Source organism: Anomaloglossus baeobatrachus, chromosome 8, assembly GCF_048569485.1.
Source record: "Anomaloglossus baeobatrachus isolate aAnoBae1 chromosome 8, aAnoBae1.hap1, whole genome shotgun sequence".
NCBI lineage: Eukaryota > Metazoa > Chordata > Amphibia > Anura > Aromobatidae > Anomaloglossus > Anomaloglossus baeobatrachus.
Window position 1 is genome coordinate 254989803 of NC_134360.1, and position 23812 is coordinate 255013614.

Here is a 23812-nt window from a genome sequence, read left to right on the forward strand (position 1 = left end):
GGGGGCGAAGCCTCCATCTCCACTCGAGGGGTGGAGGGGGCGAAGCCTCCATCTCCACTCGAGGGGTGTGGTAGAGAGCCTGGTTGCTAGGTGGCGTAGGCAGGCACAAAAGGGAAAAGAGGAAGGAGGAGGAGAGGAGCAGTCTGAAGCAGAGTGTGGAGGAGTGAGGAGCATGGAAGTGGAGCTCAGACAGGAGCAGCAGTGCAGGTCCCACGAGTGAGCCGGTTTAGTGTGCAGCTCAGGGAAAGCAGACGTGAGGAGCAGACCCTGGAGCTGTTGCAGTCTAACAGCGTCCGCGCAGTGACTACCGACGGGGGAGAACGGTCACCTGGTAGTGCTGCCCGAACCCCACACACAGCTGGAGAGAGAGCCGCGTAGTGGAAAGTACGGAGACTGTCAGTGAGTACCAGGCCCAAACGGGCGGCAGATCCCGGTGCGGGGATAGATCCACCTTTCCTTGCTAAACCTGCCGGTGTGGGGCCCTCAAAGCCCACGCCACAACACCCCAAAGGCCGCAGCCACGTAGCCACAGTTAGGGCCCATAGTTCACAGGAGGCAAGCAGCTGGAGTGATCTGGTCCAGGCGACAAGCAAACGGCAAACAAACGAGGGGAGCAGCTACTTCCCTGGGTGACCCCCATAGGGACTAAAAGTCGGGGTTACCACAAACCACAGAAGGGCTAAGGAAGGCGAGTCGGTAGCCACCCTCATCAGTCAGCCTGAAGGATACCTGGTTCCAGCCTGGTTCATCCCAGCTACGCCCGGGTTACTCGCCCTGCCATCATCAGTGAGTAAAACCCCTGAAAGACATTCTGCTTGTGTTGAGTTACTCTGCGCCTTGTGGTTCCACACACTTACACAGGGCCCTGGGGCTTGCCTCACTCTCGGGCGGCTATTACAACTGACTGCACCCACCATCAGCCCCAGGCGTCCCTTAATCTGCAGTGGCGGTCCCCACTGACCGCAATTCTGAGAGTGGCGTCACGACAATCCTAAATAGAAGATCTCCTACCTGTGACAGGATCCAGCTGCGTGGAGTCCCTGAAGGTAATGCACCGACACAACACCTGTGGGGCTTCACAGATCCTCGATGCGATCCACAGCAGGTCCTCGATGCAATCCACAGCAGGTCCTCGATACGATCCACAGCAGGTCCTCGATGCATTCCACAGCAGTCCTACCAGTAGAGCAGGTCCTCGATATGATCCACAGCAGGTCCTTGATACGATCCACAGCAGGTCCTCAATGCGTTCCCCAGCAGTCTTCCCAGTAGAGCAGGTCCTCGATATGATCCACAGCAGGTCCTCAATGCGTTCCACAGCAGTCTTCTTAGTAGAGCAGGTCCTCGATACGATCCACAGCAGGTCCTCGATGCGTTCCACAGCAGTCCTCCCAGTAGAGCTGGTCCTGAATGCGATCCACAGCAGATCCTCGATGCGTTCCACAGCAGGTCTTCCATACGATCCAGAGCAGGTTCTCGATGCGTTCCACAGCAGGTCCTCGATGCGTTCCACAGCAGGTCCTCGAGGCGTTCCACAGCAGGTCCTCGATGCGTTCTACAGCAGGTCCTCGATGCGTTCTACAGCAGGTCCTCGATGCGTTCTACAGCAGGTCCTCGATGCGTTCCACAGCAGGTCCTCGAGGCGTTCCACAGCAGGTCCTCGATGCGTTCTACAGCAGGTCCTCGATGCGTTCCACAGCAGGTCCTCGAGGCGTTCCACAGCAGGTCCTCGAGGCGTTCCACAGCAGGTCCTCGAAGCGTTCCACAGCAGGTCCTAGATGCGTTCTACAGCAGGTCCTCGAGGCGTTCCACAGCAGGTCCTTGAGGCCTTCCACAGCAGGTCCTAGATGCGTTCTACAGCAGGTCCTCGAAGCGTTCCACAGCAGGTCCTAGATGCGTTCTACAGCAGGTCCTCGAGGCGTTCCACAGCAGGTCCTTGAGGCCTTCCACAGCAGTCTTCCCAACAGAGCAGGTCCTTGGCTGCCTCATTCTCTTAGGATGATGTTACACATTGTAGTATTTACATGGGAAAAACATCATTGACAGGGGCTTTACTTGCAGAGATGACAGGGGGCTAGGCAAGGGAGTCAGGGAAGGTAAATGTAGATTTATTTTTGTTTTGCCCTAGCAATTCCACATAAAATCTACACTAAAATGTGCACATTTTTGGCACTGATTTTCTTCTGCAGATGTGTTGTGATTTCTAGTGGAATTGCTATGGAAAAGTTCTGCAGCAATTCTGTCCTTTGTGAACATACCCTTATATCCTTGTGTAAATTGCAAAACGTACTAAAACCTTTCCTCTGTTTCATCAATTTAATGCTCTGATTTTAGCCCCTAATCAAATTGGTTCCATTTACCTTTAAGTTTCAGTAATGTGTTTCAGCGATTGCGGTAAAACTGCAACAATTTTTGTCTCAATTTTGCAAATTATTGGAAAACAATGCATTTTACAAGCTACTAACATGTCATAGTGAGTGACTTCAGTGCGTAGTGACGATTTATTTCACCATTCTGCTTTTGATATATACATGTAGATGTTGGTTGAGGAACAACAACGCTTTGAGGGAAATAACGTCCTAAACAGTCAGGAATCGCTTAAAGTGGCCTCTGATATTCAGAAGGAATGGACTTATTTGGGAGAGAAATTGTTAAAAAGACATCAAGGTTTAGATGGAAGCCCAGCACCGGAGCAAAGAGACATGGAGGACCTGAACAGCACCATAGAGGAGCTCAGCGAGCAATACCGGAGCCGAGCCGAGGGGGAAAATGGTGAGTGACGGGTGCAGAGTAGTCAACAGGATCCGGATAATCAAAGGGATTTAGAAAAGTCAAGAAATGGGTGGAAGTAAATTCACCTGCGACTGGAGTTGAATGAATGAAGGGGTTTTGGTGGCGAGTGCATGAATGAATCTCTGCAAGCTCCACGCAGATGAATGAGTGTCTGCAGGCTCCACGCAGATGAATGAATGTCTGCAGGCTCCACGCAGATGAATGAATGTCTGCAGGCTCCACGCAGATGAATGAGTGTCTGCAGGCTCCACGCAGATGAATGAATGTCTGCAGGCTCCACGCAGATGAATGAGTGTCTGCAGGCTCCACGCAGATGAATGAGTGTCTGCAGGCTCCACGCAGATGAATGAGTGTCTGCAGGCTCCACGCAGATGAATGAATGTCTGCAGGCTCCACGCAGATGAATGAGTGTCTGCAGGCTCCACGCAGATGAATGAGTGTCTGCAGGCTCCACGCAGATGAATGAGTGTCTGCAGGCTCCACGCAGATGAATGAATGTCTGCAGGCTCCACGCAGATGAATGAGTGTCTGCAGGCTCCACGCAGATGAATGAGTGTCTGCAGGCTCCACGCAGATGAATGAATGTCTGCAGGCTCCACGCAGATGAATGAATGTCTGCAGGCTCCACGCAGATGAATGAGTGTCTGCAGGCTCCACGCAGATGAATGAGTGTCTGCAGGCTCCACGCAGATGAATGAGTGTCTGCAGGCATCACGCAGATGAATGGAACAGATACAGACATTTCTGAAATAGATTTGTTGCACGCGATAATACCCCAAATATTCTCTAGAATTGCACAAGCTACAGAAGCCGGGAACAAAATCATAATGCACTTAATCCCTGTAGTTCCTGTATGTCAGATGCGCTCCCTGACTGATGCAGGCCCAAGAACTGTTATTTCCAATCATATTTATGTTGTATCAGCTGTAATACCTGGCATTGCCTGGGATAGTAACTAAGTCTCTCCCACTCTGTGTCTTTCTCTCTGTGTGTCGCTTTCTGTGTGTGTCGCTTTCTCTGTGTGTCGCTTTCTGTGTATCTCTTTCTGTGTGTGTGGGTCTCTCTCTGTGTGTGTGGGTCACTCTCTGGGTGTGTGGGTCTCTTTCTGGGTGTGTGGGTCTCTTTCTGCGTGTGTGGGTCTCTTTCTGTGTGTGGGTCTCTTTCTGTGTGTGGGTCTCTTTCTGTGTGTGTGTGTCTCTTTCTGTGTGTGTGTGTCTCTTTCTGTGTGTGTGTGTCTCTTTCTGTGTGTGTGTGTCTCTTTCTGTGTGTGGATGTCTCTTTCTGTGTGTGGATGTCTCTTTCTGTGTGTGGATGTCTCTTTCTGTGTGTGGATGTCTCTTTCTGTGTGTGGATGTCTCTTTCTGTGTGTGGGTCTCTTTCTGTGTGTGTGGGTCTCTTTCTGTGAGTAAATGTCTCTTTCTGTGTGTAAATGTCTCTTTCTGTGTGTGGATGTCTCTTTCTGTGTGTGGATGTCTCTTTCTGTGTGTGGATGTCTCTTTCTGTGTGTAAATGTCTCTTTCTGTGTGTGGATGTCTCTTTTTGTGTGTGGATGTCTCTTTCTGTGTATCCCTCTCTTTGTATGTGGGTCTCTTTCTGTGTGTGGGTCTCTTTCTGTGTGTGGGTCTCTTTCTGTGTGTCTCTTTCTTTCTGTGTGTGGGTCTCTTATTGTTGATCTCTTTCTGTGTGTGTGGGTCTCTTTCTGTGTGTGGGTCACTTTCTGTGTGTGGGTCTCTTTCTGTGTGTGGGTCTCTTTCTTTCTGTGTGTGGGTCTCTTTCTGTTCGTGGGTCTCTTTCGTTTTGTGTATCTCTCTTTCTGTGTGTGGGTCTCTTATTGTTGGTCTCTTTTTGTGTGTGGATCTCTTTCTGTTTGTAGATCTTTCTGTGTGTGTGGGTCTCTTTCTGTGTGTCTCTTTCTTTCTGTGTGTGGGTCTCTTATTGTTGATGTCTTTCTGTGTGTGTGGGTCTCTTTCTGTGTGTGGGTCACTTTCTGTGTGTGGGTCTCTTTCTGTGTGTGGGTCTCTTTCTTTCTGTGTGTGGGTCTCTTTCTGTGTGTCTCTTTCTTTCTGTGTGTGGGTCTCTTATTGTTGATCTCTTTCTGTGTGTGTGGGTCTCTTTCTGTGTGTGGGTCTCTTTCTGTGTGTGGGTCTCTTTCTGTGTGTGGGTCTCTTTCTTTCTGTGTGTGGGTCTCTTTCTGCGTGTCTCTTTCTGTTCGTGGGTCTCTTTCGTTTTGTGTATCTCTCTTTCTGTGTGTGGGTCTCTTTCTTTCTGTGTGTGGGTCTCTTTCTGTGTGTATCTCTCTTTCTGTGTGTGGGTCTCTTATTGTTGGTCTCTTTTTGTGTGTGGATCTCTTTCTGTTTGTAGATCTTTCTGTGTGTGGGTCTCTTTCTTTCTGTGTATGGGTCTCTTTCTTTCTGTGTGTGGGTCTCTTTCTTTCTGTGTGTGGGTCTCTTTCTTTCTGTGTATGGGTCTCTTTCTTTCTGTGTGTGGGTCTCTTTCTTTCTGTGTGTGGGTCTCTTTCTTTCTGTGTATGGGTCTCTTTCTTTCTGTGTATGGGTCTCTTTCTTTCTGTGTGTGGGTCTCTTTCTTTCTGTGTGTGGGTCTCTTTCTTTCTGTGTATGGGTCTCTTTCTTTCTGTGTGTGGGTCTCTTTCTTTCTGTGTGTGGGTCTCTTTCTTTCTGTGTGTGGGTCTCTTTCTTTCTGTGTGTGGGTCTCTTTCTGTTCGTGGGTCTCTTTCGTTTTGTGTATCTCTCTTTCTGTGTGTGGGTCTCTTATTGTTGGTCTCTTTTTGTGTGTGGATCTCTTTCTGTTTGTAGATCTTTCTGTGTTTGGGTCTCTTTCTGTGTGTGGGTCTCTTTCTGTGTGTGGGTTTCTTTCTGTGTGTGGGTCTCTTTCTGATCGTGGGTCTCTTTCTTTCTGTGTGTGTGGGTCTCTTATTGTTGGTCTCTTTCTGTGTGTGGGTCTCTTTCTTTCTGTGTATGGGTCTCTTTCTTTCTGTGTGTGGGTCTCTTTCTTTCTGTGTATGGGTCTCTTTCTTTCTGTGTGTGGGTCTCTTTCTGATCGTGGGTCTCTTTCTTTCTGTGTGTGTGGGTCTCTTATTGTTGGTCTCTTTCTGTGTGTGGGTCTCTTTCTTTCTGTGTATGGGTCTCTTTCTTTCTGTGTGTGGGTCTCTTTCTTTCTGTGTGTGGGTCTCTTTCTGTTCGTGGGTCTCTTTCGTTTTGTGTATCTCTCTTTCTGTGTGTGGGTCTCTTATTGTTGGTCTCTTTTTGTGTGTGGATCTCTTTCTGTTTGTAGATCTTTCTGTGTGTGTGGGTCTCTTTCTGTGTGTGGGTCTCTTTCTGTGTGTGGGTCTCTTTCTGTGTGTGGGTCTCTTTCTGATCGTGGGTCTCTTTCTTTCTGTGTGTGTGGGTCTCTTATTGTTGGTCTCTTTTTGTGTGTGGATCTCTTTCTGTTTGTAGATCTTTCTGTGTGTGTGGGTCTCTTTCTGTGTGTGGGTCTCTTTCTGTGTGTGGGTCTCTTTCTGATCGTGGGTCTCTTTCTTTCTGTGTGTGTGGGTCTCTTATTGTTGGTCTCTTTTTGTGTGTGGATCTCTTTCTGTTTGTGGATCTTTCTGTGTGTATGAGTCTGTGTATCTCTTTCTCTGTCCATAATAGGAGTCTATAATAACAGATCCGTTCCCTGCTCCATTGACATTAATGTAAGCACTTTTTTTGGTGAATAACTGTAAAGTGCAGGGTTACATTTTCCCGTCAATACATAGGCTATGACATTTCCTGAGTCAAATGAGGCGGCTGTGCAAAATTTTGTGATTGTAAATGCGCCGGTGCGGATTCCTTTAGCGGACATACACACATACACATATAGACACACACATATATACACACACATATATATACACACACACACACACACACACACCTTTATATATAACAAGATGTACCTGTGTTACTGTGGTCGGTCCTTTCTATTTCATTGTATTCCACTTACTTTGAGTTCTTTCTCTTCATAAAGTTTTCTTATATTTCGGGTATAAATCACACTTGTAAGATGCACCTTTAGCAGTACCCCTGCACATTATTGCATAGTCACGGTTTTATGGTCTCCCCATCACTTTGGTCATCAGGAGTGGCTAAAGGCCTGGCATCTTTCTTGAGCAGCCTGGAGAGCTGGGCATTACCCATTCATCCGCTCAAACATTCTCCCAATGAAATCAAGGAATCTGATTGGTTAACCCTCTATCATATGTTTCCGGAGTGGACCGCCCACGCGGAGAGGATATTGGAACTAATCGGAAACACAGACGTGGAAGATGGATCGAGTGAGATTACAGTTAGAAAGTAAGAGGAGTACAACAATGTGCAATGATTTACACGTTACCATATAGAAATGTGAACGGAACTGTCAAATAGAGATGCTTTAATCCACACCTTTCCATACTTCTCTGTATACCGTGATTGGCTTATATTTTTGGGCATAGAGAATAAACGGAAGCATCACTCCAGCATTTTTTTTTCCCCGCTGGAGTGATCCCTGCCTCCGGCCTTATAATCATCCGCCGGCATATTAACCTTTTATCAGTGCCATCTTGTGATTGTAACTAACTGGAAGTCAGACGTTATGTCACAACTGCTCAATGCAACTCTATGAGAGTCAGAACAAGACTCTCATAGAATGTATTGAAGAGTGACCTCCGGCTCCATGACACGCTGGAGTGATCCGGCCAGTCACAAATCACCGGTGACCAACAGAAGCGGCATGTATAGAAGATGAGAACCAGGGGCAGGGACATTAGATTAGAAGCACCACTCCAGTGATTCTAGCAATATGTTATTTATTAGGTTGTGTGTTGCAGTTTCAGTAAAATCAGTGTTTTATCAGCAGTAGATTACCACTACAGGACCAGGTGTTTCGTGCATCCTACTCCTCCTGTTCTGTGTAACCCTGCACCCACCACTGATTAGCAGCTTAGTGTCAATACACGGTGTACACAGGAAGCTGCTAATCAGTGGTGTGGGCAGGTTATAGAGGGCTAATCATGCTGAGCACTGCTAGATCTACAGCAGAGTAAACAGGGATTATATCAAAATGACATCATACAGATCAAGTGACACGTCGCTGGAATCAGGGTCTCAGCCCCTACATTATGCTGCTCTCAGATTACATAACAAAAACCTGGTGACAGATTCCCTTTAAATATTGCTACACCTGTACACATTTACCTTTTGGTTGGATATTTAATGTAACAATCTGATTACTCGGCGAGGCAGTGTTATTAGACGTTTTAGAAGCATTTATGTGATTTTTCCTGTGATTACGTACAGTAACTTGTGTCTCTGTAGAGTGGAGATGGAAGACGTCCTGAAGATGTTGCAGCACTGGGTACTGACCACGACGAATGGAGCGGAGAGAGATGATCTGCAGCTGACACGAGAGGTCTGCAAGCTCCAGCGGCACAGTCTAGAGTAACGCAATAGATAGCGGCTAGAGTTCAGATTTACTTTCCTAAGTTGCACATAATATGGATACAACTCAATTCTTTGTGTCAGAACGGCTGCATCCAGTAATCTAAGTGATACACCATTGGAATCAGAATCTGTTTACCTACATTATGTTGCTGTCAGATGAGGTAGCAAAAACCTGCTGACAGATTCCCTTTAAGTACAAGACACTGGACCATCAATTCAACCCTGATGCATGCCAGTCTCTTCAGGGGGTTATGCAACAATGGAAGGAAAATCATAGTAGCGGGTCTGTTGTAAATGGGGACACAAAACTATTTTTTGGGGAAATAGGAAGCGCTAAAAGAAAATTGTCGCATTATTCAGGGGTTAAAGATTCTGTTCTGACACGACAATATAGTTTAAACTTCGTATATTACAAGAGTCTTCTAGAACGTTGTCTTTTTCCTCTTCCCGCAGGTCACAGCTCTGCATACAGCGATGGTGCAGTACATGGTGAACGTGCTCATGCTGCTGGCGCCCGATTACCCCTCGGAGGCTGAGCCTTCGGATATCGCGGTGGCGGCTGCGTTTGAAGAAGGAGCCTTTCCAGATACAGTTACTTTGCCAAAAATGCAAAAAGAAGCTCTTTCCTTATCTGAAAAAGTGAACAGTTTCTCTTTCTACATTATAAAGTGAGTGGAAATATATGGAAAATAGGATAGATTATTACTGATGGCGACATGTAAAGGTAAAGTCCTCTCTCCATCACAGATGTTGCCAGGAGATGGTAGAAAACAGTCCTATAGGGGATGAAGATGGCTACGAATTAAGACAGCTGCAGACAATTAAGGTAGGAGATGGCCGATAACTGTATCCTATACTATAGTACTGGGCACCTGACAGCTGATACATGCTGTGCAATCCACAGGCAGCGGTTATCAGGCACAGGCTGTATCATCTCAGACAGATAGCTTGACTGTCATGATTCGCCTCCCTATCCACATGGCTAGGGGGCGGAGCCGTCTCTCGGGCCTCACTTCCGGCCCCTGGATGCCTTAAAAGCTGACACTTCCAGTGAACCAGCGCCGGCTATAAGCTTAGCTCTGCTTTGCTGTGATTGCTAGTCCTGTGAGTGATATCCTGATCTGTCTGTTCCTGTGCCCCCGTGCCCTTGTCTGTGTTCTGTCCCCTGGTCGTCCCTCCTGTCCTGTGTCCCCCCCTCCTATTTCCCCACTCGGTTGCTTCCTCCAGTACTGACCTTAGCCTGACTTTGACTTCGCTTCTGCTTGCTCCTCCGGTCCTGCTTCTGTCCGTACGGTGTTTGACCCAGCCTGTCTGACTATTCCTCACATACTCTGCAGTTCTGCCTCTCAGCTGTGCTGATTAGGCAGTGCATGAGAACGCTGTGCATTTCCTTCCTGGTTCTCATTGCTCTGTGTAGTGTTGTCTGCTGCAGAGCTCTGGCTCCCCCTGGTGGCAGCATTACATTGACTCTGTAATGCTGCAGTGTTTCTGTCACCTCGGACTATGGGGATAGCGGGAAAATGGGGCCCCTAAGCTGACACTCAGACTAGGGGACCCTGTGCTACCCTATTCTCACAGATACCCCTAATGGTGAGGATGTCTGAGTCTTGTTCCTGGCCCTGCTTTTGACCAACCCTGATGTTATACCCCCTCCTCTTCCCCAAGGGGGGACAAGGACAGGAGTGTGATTTAACCCACAGAAATAGACAAACAGGGGAAACCAAAACTGTGTCACACAGCACGCACACACAGAGGAATAAGACAACAAGAGATTAGGGGGAAAACAAGAGCAGGATGGAAACTACAAGATGACAGTACCACAACAATACCAAGCACAAAGCAATGCTTTTTTCAGCAAATCTGGGACACCACAGCACACAGACCAACACAACAGAAACTATAGTTGGCATGGATGGAAGCTCTCCTCCAACCTAAGTATAAGAGGAGCAGATGTGATAGTGTCAAGGTTAAAATGACGATGATGATGATGAGACTCAAAGGATCTCTCGGGATCTGACTGCTGTTTCAAATTAAAATGTCAAGTGTGCACGTGAGATTAAATAATTACGGACAGCAAGTCAGTTATAGCTATCTCCATGACTGGCACTGACCAAGTGGTCTTTATTATTTGAAACTTTCCACAACTCTTGAGAGGTGAAGGGTGTGGACAAAATACAGTCCAATCAAATATCGTGGGTCAGAGCTCCAAGACATATAGATCTGCATAGTCTCTTCCTGATTGGTCAGTCCAGGCTCCAGGAATTTCTTTTGTATATCAACTCCTTTGGGTGTAGACAGGATATGGCAGCCATCTTTAGGATTACATGTGCTGGTATATATATATATATATATATATATATATATACACACACACACACTGTGTCTAAGTAAAATACACTGAATATATAATATACATATATACATGTTAGTAAAAAACAAAAGCATTCACAAATATGTGTGTTAGTTTACATCTACTGAACTATATACCTGAGTCTATGAAATGGCTGAATTAAGTATTTTTGTATACTCAATTCTTGTCCTCAACAGTCCCCCCTAAAAACTTATTTCTGCCATTTCTGAATTCTAAGGGTACTGTGTTCCCTTAGGAAGAGTGGTAGAAAGATCTGTTGAAAAACCTGCCTAACTGAACATTGAGGCATGGGCGGAAAGGGAAAGTGGTTTTCTTCACCGGTTTGAGACCAAGGATTCCTAGGCGAGTCCTCACCCTTTGTAGTTGGGCTTTCCCATGTCTCAAGGTTCTTTAAGTCCTCTCTTCTAACTGTTCTGGCAATAATGGTCTGAGACTGTACAGGGTTTCTGAAAAGGATAAGTATGAGCAGAACGCTCAGTGCAGCTTTGGTTGGTCGACCCTTCTGCAATGCGAGGTGTGGATCTATAGATTTTTCTGCGATTGAATCGGCTCCTCTCGTGTTGACTCATGGCTTTTTCTCGCTTGTCGTTTAGGATCAATCAGTCTCCTGACTGGAGACCATATACTACTAGCTCTGATTTAAGATCTGGAATTGGAAAATACACCTGTTTATCACACTGTTCAGTCAATTATATAAAAATTGTACATGCCTGTGTTAAACCAAAAAACATCTTACATAAAGACCTGTTTATTTCGAAAAGAAAGCAAAAGATATACATTTTATACACAATTTACTAGTTTCCACTTTTCTATAAAATATACACTTTTTGTAAACACATTTTTTTTTTTTACATACCAACTTCATCTGCTTCTCAACAATAATGTCGTTTTCTGCACTGGAATGCCTCTGACCAAACCTGGAGAGAAATCTACACAACACGCACAGACTTGCATACAACGTGCTCATGATATACATCTATAATCAGTTTGTAGTCTCTAAAAATGGGTAGAGCAGGTGCAGGGTGTTTCTACGGACTCTTTACAGTTTTTTCTCACTTTGTTTTAGGCACATGTCTTACAAGACTGGGTGAGTCTGCCCACCTGAGTACTGAACCCTGGTGTCACCAAAGCACACACTGACAATTGTCTTTCACAGATTTTAGTCCATAGGTTACTTGGGCCATCATTAAGAAGAGCTCTCATAGCAGAGAAAGCTTACCACCCTTTATCCACAGACCTTCCTCAGTCAGCTGGCTCCCTGCATGTCACACTCCATTCCTTGTTGTATCGCTTGTTCCTGTAGGGATTTAAGAACACAAGGAGTGACAGAAGTAACTAACGATGTGACAGGTGTCACCGAGGCATGGTCGGTATTGGTGAAAGACTCTCAACTCTAGGCCCGCTCACTGCTTCTTGGTCAGCTGCACCTGTGCGGGGATCTCCATCCGATTCCGTCAGCTCAGATCTAGACTTTTGTCTTCAGCATACCTAATTCATTTGACAACAGGAAAAAAAATCTACAACCTACATACACATCTAAAAACTCTTACCCACTCCTGTTCTACCCATCTAGAGAGGGCATTTAATACGTCACTGCCTCCTATATCGATAGGATGGGAGGGAGTGGTATGAATTTAGACTACCTCATGTGGTGTAAACAGCAGCATATCCAGTGCAGAATCGACCAACATCTTGTTCCATCTATAAAAACAAAAACTAAAAAATATACATTAGATCATTCTTATAACTTTAACTCTGACCATAATACAGTTAGTGGTCATCTATACGTCACATGACTGAAAATACTAAATAAATAAACAAATAAACATAACCTGCGGGGGAAGGGTCAGCTTCAAAACCTATCTAATATGCCTGCTGCGCCCTCGAAGTAACTGGAGAATATAATTAATACCTTATTCCCCCTTTGTTTAATTGTTTATTTACCAATGTGGCAAAATTCAGAGTTTTTTATACTGGTATTCCCTAAAAGAAAAATAAGACAGCAGGTAATAAATTAGCTACATACTAAAACTAAAAATGAACAAATACTGAAAATAACCTATATCTACAACAATATACATTGCTGGGGAATTTTTAAACCTTACGATAAACACTGTATCCATATATACTTTATCCACAAAGAAAGAAAACCTTTTGATAGTAGAAATAATTGAGACATGATTAGGTGACAGCTGTGACTAGGTGGCTAACCTGCAAAAATATATAAATTGTTTAGAAATAATCGTAAAAACAGAAAAGGTGATAGAGTCACAAAATAAAAATATATTGTTCGAATAAATCGCCATTAAAAAACAAAACAACACAGAAACTAATTTTCATATCTTATGAAATCTAATTTTCCCTACAAAATTAATTTAAACATTCAGGTATAAATAGGAAACTAGAAATGTGAAATCCTGAATTCTAAGGGTTAAACCAAACTTACGTCACTATTGGGGAAAGGCACATTCCATCCTTATCTCTTAAAAACGAGAGGAGGAAAAAAAAACCTCATCTTATGCTGTTAACTCTGGACAAACTTTTGCTCCGCTCCTCGGAAACACCGCTCAATGCTCTTACAAATGGATATAATACCTTCTGAGGGTAAGTCTCCCAAGATTTTTTAGATTAGCTAACACAATACAAAGATACGTATTTAACTACCTCTATTCTATGTTATGTTATTTTACTGGACTTTTAATATACCAATTATTGTATGTGAATAGATACCTCTTACTATTTATCAATTCAGTAAAAATTTCACTTAGTTATCTTTGACTTGCATTTATGGGATAGCTGAGTAAACAAATATACTATTTATACTTATTCAAATGTGTTAGTCATATATACCAGAGAACACCTCCCACCGGGGATGGGTGGAGAGCTTTGAACAAAGAGCCATTACGAGGGGTGTGGCTTATGAGGTGTACTGCCATCAGTGGGTGTAGCAAGATGGCTGCCACAGGAAGTTCCAGGCACCTGACTTCCGAGTGTAGCATCCATGTTGTGACTCCCTGGGTGTACTGGGAGTGGTTGAAACTAGGTGGAAACTACGTAGTGAACCAGGGGTGTATATGGGGAGTGTCCACATTATTATGCATGTACGCACTCTGCCATATACCACTATTCTATAAACGCCTACATTTATGCATGATTCCTATACAGGACAAGGGATTCCAAATAACAAATTATGTATTTGTGAACACTCAATTCTCACTAGACTAAAAGAATCCCCAAAAAAATCTCCTAACTATCAAAACGTGCTCTTAGGATAGGAAACCTAGCACAAATACATGTACATTTAACACTTGGGTCAGTTTTTTTTTTGTTTTTTTTTCCCGGAGAGCTGTCTAGCCCCCCTTTACAGATATGCGGGCAGCGTGCATTCCAGCTCGGAAGGGAGGGGGTGTTACTTGTAATGCCTGTAAACTGGTATGCATTACAACATACAAAGAAAAGATTTGATTAGCACCAGATATGATGACTTCTAAAGGAGAACAATGAGGTACAGCTAGAGAAAGACATTTAGTGATTCTACAAACAGCAACACACAGTGAATAGGGTCTTTGTCCTCCAGTATACCTTCACAGGAGATTAATCTGAACTTCAGTACATGGGTTGCAGCCTGCCATCTAGTGGTAGTCCAACGATTTTACACAACTTTTTACAATCTCTTATATATTTTTCCACTTTTTTTTTTTTTTTTTGTAACTAGGGCGACAGCGTTCTCAGCTCTTACTAAAAAAAACATATTTATTTCTGAACAGAGAGTATACAAAGTACTCTAATTGGACCGGCCGGCTCCAACGGAATCCTTTCTCGCCTTGTCCGCATATCAAACGCAAACAGTGGCGCGCGTCTAAAACGCAGGAGAATACGCTAATTCCAACACCTTTAAATTAACTAAAATGAAATCCTTTCCCGCCTCGTCTGCTACGCAGACAGTGACACGCGTCTGAAACGCAGGGGAATATGCTATTTCCACTTTAAGTTATCAGAACCCTTCCCTCCTCGTTTATTAAATATTGAATAGATAATAAACGGTGGATGTGTCATCTGCAACACAGGGGAATCGCTAGTTCTCATACTTCTGTTCGAAAAGAAACTCAATTGTAAATACTGAAAAACGCATGAACCCGTTAGTTTCTGTTCCAATCCAAACCAAAATAGCACTTGTCTTTCTTTCAAATCACTACAACTCCTTCGTTTGCTTTGCTACACAAAGGCTACAGCTACGTCCTGCATGTTAGCCCACTGGCCCCTCCTTTCTCCTCACTCCAAGCAGCTATGGGTATATGACCCCTCCTTTCTCCCTTTCAATGCAAAGACCACGGCAGTTGGGGATTGCTAACACACACACTGACCCCCCTTAATGCTGCTTCCTTTGCTCTCAGTGAAAAAAACTACAGGGACATAGGCTGCGTAATTCGATCTCCGCTCTGTCTCTGTCTCAAGCAGCCAGTGGGGGACTGACCCCCCCTTCTCGCATTCTTTGTTCTCAATAGAAAGACTGTCAGGGATGTCCCTGGGCTCTACCAGACCCCGCTGTCTGCTTCTTTGCTCTAAACAGCGATGGGTAATTCACTGACACCCCTTGCTTCCTTTGTGTAAGAGACTGCAGGCACAGCTGCGTAATGCGACTCCCGCTCTGTGTCCAGCAGCAATTAACTTTTTGAGAACCAAGTCAGAGGAATTTACAAGCTTCTACCCCGTTTACAACTCAAAAATACAGACAGTCAGATCCTGTAAAACCTACGCCTAGCACCTATTGGGGCTGGGTACTTTTCTAGGTCACCGGCGAGTGACAGTCACACCGTTAGGTCTCTAGTGCACTACCATTCTCCGGACTAGTGACCACCCCCTTTTGCCAGGTGTCTCTCGAACCACAGGTAAAACAGCACACACAATGTATATGATGCTTACCGCGGATCGGAGGGTGATCAATCCTATCGAGCGACACCTGGATACTTGTGGAGTAGCCCCCAGATGTCCGGAAAGTGGAAGCTCTGACTCACTCTTTTCGGTGGCTCCACGTTTGGCGCGCCAACTGTCAAGGTTAAAATGACGATGATGAGACTCAAAGAATCTCTCGGGATCTGACTGCTGTTTCAAATTTAAAATGTCATGTGTGCACGTGAGATTAAATAATTACGGACAGCAAGACAGTTATAGCTATCTCCATGACTGGCACTGACCAAGTGGTCTTTATTATTTGAAACTTTCCACAACTCTTGAGAAGTGAAGGGTGTGGACAAAATACAGTCCAATCAAATATCATGGGTCGGAGCTTCAAGACATATAGATTTGCATAGTCTCTTCCTGATTGGTCAGTCCAGGCTCCAGGAATTTCTTTTGTATATCATCTCCTTTGGGTGTAGACAGGATACGGCAGCCATCTTTAGGATTACATGTGCTGGTACATATATATATATATATATATATATATATATATATATATATATATATACACACACACACACACACTGTGTCTAAGGAAAATACACTGAATATATAATATACATATATACTTGTTGGTAAAAATCAAAAGCATTCACAAATATGTGTGTTAGTTTACATCTACTGCACTATATACCTAAGTCTATGAAATGGCTGAATTAAGTATTTTTGTATACTCAATTCTTGTCCTCAACAGTAGGCTTCCTTACATATGATCCCAGAATCCTAACAAGCAGGCTAGCAGCGGTTAACTCTTGCTAGCCTGTCTATGACTGAGCACACAGCTTGTCAACGCCCATGTCTGCCTGTGTAAATCAGACAAACCATCAGGCCAAGTGTCACAATCTGCAATGTGAACAACGTCTGATGCCGCCATAACAGGTGGCAAGATTTGTGTAAAACTCTGTGTGACAGTTTCAGAGACAAACATACAAAGCCGCTAGTGACAGAGCCGCGCTGGAGACTAGTCAGACAGGCGGATCCCCGGAGGCTGCTCCCCTCCCGCTGTTCTGCATGTTACCCTAGGGCAGCAGGCGTGGAGAAGCCACCGGGGATCCACCTGTCCGACTAGTATGCCACATGGCTCTGTTCCCGGTGGCAGGATTTCAGAGTCAAACATACCTGACTGAGACCATAACGGCCAGTGCCTGATACACCAGATCTACTCACAGCAAGTATCAGCTGTCAGGTTCACTTTAAATGTTACTAAAAGGTAGGAACATTTATTTTTTTTTAAAGTAGCTTTAGGCCCTGTGCGCACTAGAAACTGCCTTTTTCTTAAGAACAAAACGGACCCTCTTAAAGAATCCCGCACCTACGGTAAATAACCACACTAAAACTGCAGCGAAATCCGCATGTGGTTTTACTGCGGATTTACCGCCGAATTTCTGTAGGTTGGTCCCTGCGGATTTTTACCGTTATCTATAGCAAAAAGCGCAGGTGCCTGCGGAAAAGAAGTGACATGCTCATTAATTCTGCAGCGGAAAATCTGTGAGTATAAAAAAACACTGTGCGCACAGCATTTTTTAAAACCCATAGGATTTACTGGGGAATGACTGCAGCAAATCCGCAGCAGAATCTGCAGTAAATCCGCAGCGTGCGCACAGGGCCTTACTGTTCACGATCTGTTCATTAAAACTTAAAGTAGCTTCTATCCAGGATGGGGGAAACTGTATATAAATAGCATATACTGAGTATTTTGGAGCAAAACTCTATAATTTATGAGAACTTGGACCCGATTCATCAAAGTAATTGCTTTTAAAAAGTCAACACATTTTTGTACAATCAAGCAAAGATTTTGTGGCTTTTGGCATTTCCCGCTCCAGTTTCTCCCAACTTTGAACAAATGGGTGGATCTGGTGTGGGACAGGGGTGCGGCGGAGACCTGACACCACAGTTCAATTAATTCATGATGAGCTCCTTATGCCGGTCACCTTACTCCCGTCAGACTGGAGTAACAATCCCACCGTGGGTCACGCTCACCGCTCGTCAGATGTTCCGGATTCATTAAGAGGCGGACACTTCCTCATGATTCGGGAGTTTCTGACTCCACCGCACCCCTCAATAAGACCTGATGAATCGGGAGTTTCTGACTCCGCTGCACCCCTCAATAACACCTGATGAATCGGGGCCTGTATTTTTCTGTGTGCACTTCTGGGTCACTTTAGTTGTGTGACTACATAAATGATTGTAGCGTTCCGAATACTGAAGAAAGATAATAAATGCCATCTGCAGCTTGACACAGAATATTTTTTTGTTTATTTCTCTCCTAAGTCGTCTTCATTCATTTTTTTACCATTTTCCTGCTGCAAAGGATCTGTAAGTTTACTGTCTGCATGCCTCCTCTGAATTGTAAGGCACCGTGGAATATGTTGGCGCTATAGAAATAAAAATGATGATTATTATTCTGCTTTTCAGAAATGTTAAATATCCGGCCGAGTTCCTGGTTCTCTTCGGCTCCTGCTACTTTCTCTGTTTAGAGCTACAGACATTGTGTGGTTGGGGTTGTACACAGATCTCCACAGTGTGGACAGGGAAGAAAGCGTGTACAGGGAAGAAAGCGTGTACAGGGAAGAAAGCGTGTTCAGGGAAGAAAGCGTGTACTGAGGGAGTGCAGAGAGAAAAGACTAAAAAGGAGGACGGCACATAAAGGAGAAATAGGCGCTGGATAATGCTCTGATATATGAGTTAATAAGACAGCAGCCTGAATACTCACATGGTTCATACATTAGGGGTGTCCCTACCCCCCTTCCCTATAGGTTCTCCCATCCCTCAGTTGAACTTGATGGACATCTGTCTTTTTGTCAACCATCCTCACTATGTAACTTCACATCCAGCATTCATTACTGTAATGCTCACCAATGATGTTGTTGAAGTGGCGAGCAAGAATGGACAACAGGGGGGACCCGGGCTTACCCTTTTGTGGGAGGAGCTTAACTAAATGCCTGTCGCGAGGCGGCGCCAGGTACTACTCCCAGGGCAGTTAACGGGACTGTGGCAGCTGAACCCCAAGGCAGGTGACGGACTCAGGTACGGACATTGGAGCAGGCAGGTACAGGCGGGATGGCTGAGGCGGACAGGAAGGTGGTTATGGATTGGTATGGTGGGCATGGTAGGGTAGATAAGTATGGAAAGGCAGGTACAGGTGACACAGAAACTACAAGACCTGACAACTAGCTAGCAGATGGAAGACCAACTTCTTAATGGTTTTGCGCAGGCACATCCCCTAGTGGGAAGATGCCTTAAATATCTAGTGTCTCAAATCAGAATTATATAGCTAATGGGACATGGCCTTTCAAAGTAAGCACATTAGCCTCATCAGGTCTAATATATCTATTTGCAATTTATATAGTGAAAGCCGGTGGCAGATCGGCTTTTACTGAGTGAAATATGACAATCGGTCTCTTAAGGTTCATGCATCCTACATGTTCCATTCCAGAAAACAAAAAGTAACATTTTCTTTCATTTTTTCCTTCAGAGTTCTTGTAGTGAATGGGTTGAAACGTGTCAGATGCTTCTCTCAAACATCACAGATTATTCCGCTCCAACAGAGACGTCAGAAGAGTCACAAAACACAGAAAACAAAGAGGTGACGCATGAACTAGTAAGCAAATAAATACAGTGAAATGTACATAGTAGTATATAGGAGTGGACGCCAGCAGAGGGAACGGCAGGTGAAAACTAACACCTCGCTGTATTCTCTGCCAGTGTATAGCGGTATTATTTGGTACTTCATTTGCAGCTTAAAGGAAACTTGTCAGCAGGATTTAGCAGTATAAAGTAAAGACATGGCCATAACGGCGCTGTGCTGCTGAATAAACTGATACGTGCGGTGCAGGAATCCGATCTGTGGTGGTTGAATAATTTTCTTCTAAAGTTTCCATGTTTGTGCATCGGTTTGTGGTAATTGGGGGTAGGGTCTTCTTCTTCTCCGCCTGCCTCCTCTGTTTGTTTTACAGGTCACTAATTATTCAGTCACCTGTCTTTTTTAAATTCCGCACCGTTGCCGCCATCAGTGGGGTGAGCAGCGCATGCGCAGTTTCATTTCTTTATCGTTCCTTTGGGAGACCCAGACCATGGGTGTTTAGCTTCTGCCTCCGGAGGACACACAAAGTACTACACTTAAAAGTATAGCTCCTCCCTCTGAGCTTATACACCCCCTGGTGAGCAGACCCAGCCAGTTTATTGCTTTGTGTTCAGGAGGCATACATCCACACATGCATTCTCATATGATTTTTTCCTTTTTGGATTGAGATTGAAGAAGTGTGGGTCCACGTCTGGACCCCCGGCATGTCCCTTCTCACCCCACTGTGTCGGTGGTGTTGTAAGGTTGATTTCCGAGGCTGGAGCCTTACATGCCGTGCTCCTTCACCATCCCTCCTGGGCTCTGGCTTGAAGTGGGAGCCAGCACGGTCTCCATGCCTGGCAGGAGACCGGTCTCCATCCGCAGCCCTTCAGGACCCTGCTGGACCGGAGCACTCATCCCCAGGGACCTGGCCCTGCGTCTCAGCAGCTAAGTACCTGAGACGTTTATATATTGGGGGTTCCTGTGCTTTATTGTTTGGGGAGAGTGTGCTTACTGTATTTATTGGCATTTCCGGCGGGTTCTCTAGCTGTCGCTCGAGAACCGCGCCGATGGTGCCTGCGCGTCGGCCTCGCCGCTCAAATTTAGGCCCCGGCTTTGCCGGAGGCCTAGTTTCTGTTCACTGCCCTCGCATGTCACTCATGCAGAGGGACAGGCTCGGCTCCTCCCGGCGGCCGTTCTGCACAGGGGAGGGACACTCCCCACTGCTGTGCATGTCTCCTCCCCTGTAGGTCTCTATGGCCCTCCAGATCCCGCTCTCCAAGCCAAGTCCCGCCCCCTCTCTTCGCTCCGGTGGCCATTTTCTCAGACAGAGTTCACTCGGCGCTGGTCTGCACTCTGCATCCCTGCTGAGGTGCTGTGCTTGGGGGTCCGGGCTTCGGGATCTGGAGGGCACACAACACTGCTCCAGCGGTCTGGTAAGCCACAACCGGTCTCTGGTTGTGGACCGTCTGGATATACTCTCTGGGGTTCATTCTCTTGCAGAGCCCCCACTCCAGCAGCATGTCTCACACGAGGAGCAAAGCTCCAAAGCTTTATACTATATGCGCTGCATGTAAGCTCCTGCTGGCTGAACCGAGCACCTATCCACATTGTGATGTCTGCTCTAACTTGGCGGTGCCACAGCCTGGAGTCTCACCCCCAGTGGTCTCTCAGGCTGCCCCTGCTCCTGTGGCTGAACCCCCGGCTTTGGTAGAATCCTTTTCTAGGTCTATCTCCCAGTCTTTTGCTGAGTCCATGGGACTTCTGTCCAGGACTTTGATGAATATGCATCAGCCCCCTTCACAGGGTGCCTCTGCTGCTAGGGGTCCCTTAGGACCGGAGCTCACAGAGGATTCATCATCAGGACCCAGACCCCGTCCTCCTAAGAGGAGACGCAGGGCTTCCTCTCCCTCCTCCTCCCGCGGCTCTGATTCAAGAGCTGACTCGCAGGATGAGGAGGATGCCTTTACAGGGGGCTCGGAGGCTAACTCCATGTACCCCATTGATCTGTCCGAGGGTGACTCAGATCTTAGTGACTTGATTGCTTCCATTAATTCTGTACTGGATCTCAATCCGCCAGTATCAGAGGAGCAACCCTCTCTGGCAGAAAAGCACCAGTTTACCTCGCCTAAGAGGACAAAGAGTGTGTTCTTTAACCACTCCAGTTTTCAGGCCGCTGTGACCAAACCCAGGGCCTGTCCTGACAAACGCTTCCCAAAGCGTGGCTCTGATGACAGTTTTCCCTTTCCACCTGAGGTGGTCAAGGAATGGGCTAAGTCCCCAAAGGTAGACCCTCCGGTGTCTAGGCTCTCAGCCCGGACCGTTGTGTCGGTGGCTGATGGCACCTCCCTTAAGGATTCCACTGACCGTCAGATTGACCTTCTGGCCAAATCTGTGTATGAAGCTGTGGGGGCCGCGTTTTCCCCGACTTTTGCTGCAGTGTGGGCTCTCAAAGCCATCTCTGCTTCTCTAGAGGAGATGCATTCCCTCACCAGGGAATCTATGCCCGAAATGGTTGCCTTAACTTCTCAAGCTTCAGCTTTTTCATCTTATGCCATGTCTGCCATGCTAGAGGCTTCTCACCGCACTGCGGTGGCTTCGGCTAATTCCCTCGCTATCCGCAGGATCTTGTGGCTTCGAGAGTGGAAGGCAGATGCTTCTTCAAAGAAGTACCTTGCTGGACTCCCTTTTGCTGGGTCCCGGCTGTTCGGAGAACAGCTGGATGAAATTATTAAGGAAGCTACTGGCGGGAAGAGTACTTCCATGCCACAAACCAAAACCAGGAAACCTGCCCAGGGTAGGAATCAGTCGAGGTTTCGCTCCTTTCGTTCCTCCAACTGGTCATCCTCTAAGCCCTCGGCCTCATCCGCTAACTCAGCCAAGGACCAGAAATCCAACTGGCGCCCAAAAGCGCATCCACAGAAGACCGCAGGAGGTGCTGCCACTAAGGCAGCCTCCTCGTGACTCTCTGCCCGCTCCGGCGACGTCCTTAGTCGGTGGCAGGCTCTCCCACTTTGGCGACGCTTGGTTTCAACACGTCTCCGATCAGTGGGTGAGAGATGTCATCTCCCACGGCTACAGGATAGAATTTTTTCTCTCAACTCCCCCTTGCTCCAAGGCCGCCGCCTTCTCACAGGCCGTGGCAGCCTTGCAGGCCAACGGAGTAATTGTACCAGTTCCCGCCCGGGAACGGTTCAGAGGTTTCTACTCAAATCTCTTCCTAGTTCCCAAAAAGGACGGTACCTTCCGGCCCATCCTGGATCTCAAGCTTCTCAACAAGCATGTTCAGGTGCGGCATTTTCGCATGGAGTCTCTGCGATCAGTCATTGCCTCAATGACCCAAGGGGATTTCCTGGCATCCATCGACATCAGAAATGCCTATCTGCATGTGCCAATTGCAGTTTCACACCAGCGTTGGCTACGTTTTGCAATAGGAGAAGATCATTTCCAATTCATGGCTCTCCCGTTCGGGTTAGCCACGGCCCCTCGGGTATTCACCAAGGTCATGGCAGCAGTGATTGCGGTTCTGCACCTGCAGGGGTTGGCAGTGATTCCTTACCTGGACGACCTTCTAGTCAAGGCTTCATCCAGCGCAGACTGTCAGCGGAGTGTCTCGCTCACTCTCGCCACTCTAGCCCAATTCGGGTGGCTTGTCAATCTTCCCAAATCCACTCTGACTCCGACCCAGAGTCTCACGTACCTAGGGATGCAGTTCGAGACTCTGCCGGCACTTGTGAAGTTGCCCTTAAACAAACAGCTGTCACTCCAGTTGGCAGTGCGCTCTCTCCTGAGGCCCCGCCGTTATACCCTCAGGCGTCTGATGCAGGTGCTGGGTCAAATGGTGGCGTCCATGGAGGCGGTTCCCTTTGCCCAGTTCCATCTGCGCCCCCTGCAGCTGGGCATTCTCCGCTGTTGGGACAAGCGGCCTTCCTCCTTACACAGGTTAGTGGCTCTGTCGCCACGGACTAGGAGCTCTCTTCAGTGGTGGCTTCGGCCCCTCTCTCTGTCCCAAGGGCGCTCCTTCCTGGCCCCGTCCTGGGTGATTCTCACCACGGATGCCAGTCTATCCGGCTGGGGAGCGGTATGTCTCCACCACAGAGCGCAGGGCACTTGGACTCCGTCCGAGTCAGCCCTTTCAATCAATGTGCTAGAAACCAGAGCCGTGCTTCTAGCTCTCCTAGCTTTTCACCACCTGTTGGCGGGCAGGCACATTCGAGTCCAGTCAGACAACGCGACAGCGGTTGCCTACATCAATCACCAAGGCGGGACACGCAGCCGTCTGGCAATGATGGAGGTACAACGCATCCTTCAATGGGCGGAGGACTCCAAGTCCACCATATCCGCAGTCCACATCCCTGGCGTGGAAAACTGGGAGGCAGATTATCTCAGCCGTCAAACCGTGGACGGTGGCGAGTGGTCCCTGCACCCGGCAGTGTTTCAGTCAATCTGCCGCAAATGGGGCACTCCGGACGTGGACCTAATGGCATCCCGTCACAACAACAAGGTTCCTGTTTACGTGGCTCGCTCCCACGATCCTCAGGCCTTCGCCGCGGACGCTCTGGTTCAAGACTGGTCCCAGTTTCGTCTGTCCTACGTGTTTCCCCCTCTAGCTCTCTTGCCCAGAGTCCTGCGCAAGATCAGAATGGAGGGTCGTCGAGTCATCCT

The 23812-nt window shown here is 46.8% G+C and overlaps 1 protein-coding gene across 3 annotated transcripts in view; it reads left to right on the top strand.

The window, feature by feature from the left end:
• AXDND1 (axonemal dynein light chain domain containing 1) overlaps window positions 1-23812 on the top strand; it is a 141004-nt gene that overhangs the window by 102812 nt on the left and 14380 nt on the right. For 2 of the 3 annotated variants that reach the window (XR_012725076.1, XM_075321207.1), the window contains exons 15-20: window positions 2538-2772; window positions 6914-7127; window positions 8130-8223; window positions 8709-8923; window positions 9003-9081; window positions 19061-19186. Coding sequence is in view for 2 of the 3 variants with exons in the window: in XM_075321207.1 (XP_075177322.1) it covers window positions 2538-2772; window positions 6914-7127; window positions 8130-8223; window positions 8709-8923; window positions 9003-9081; window positions 19061-19186 (963 nt within the window). In the remaining variant the exon portion in view is untranslated. The remainder of the gene's footprint in view (window positions 1-2537; window positions 2773-6913; window positions 7128-8129; window positions 8224-8708; window positions 8924-9002; window positions 9082-19060; window positions 19187-23812) is intronic. The other variant, XM_075321208.1, reaches the window with a different exon arrangement.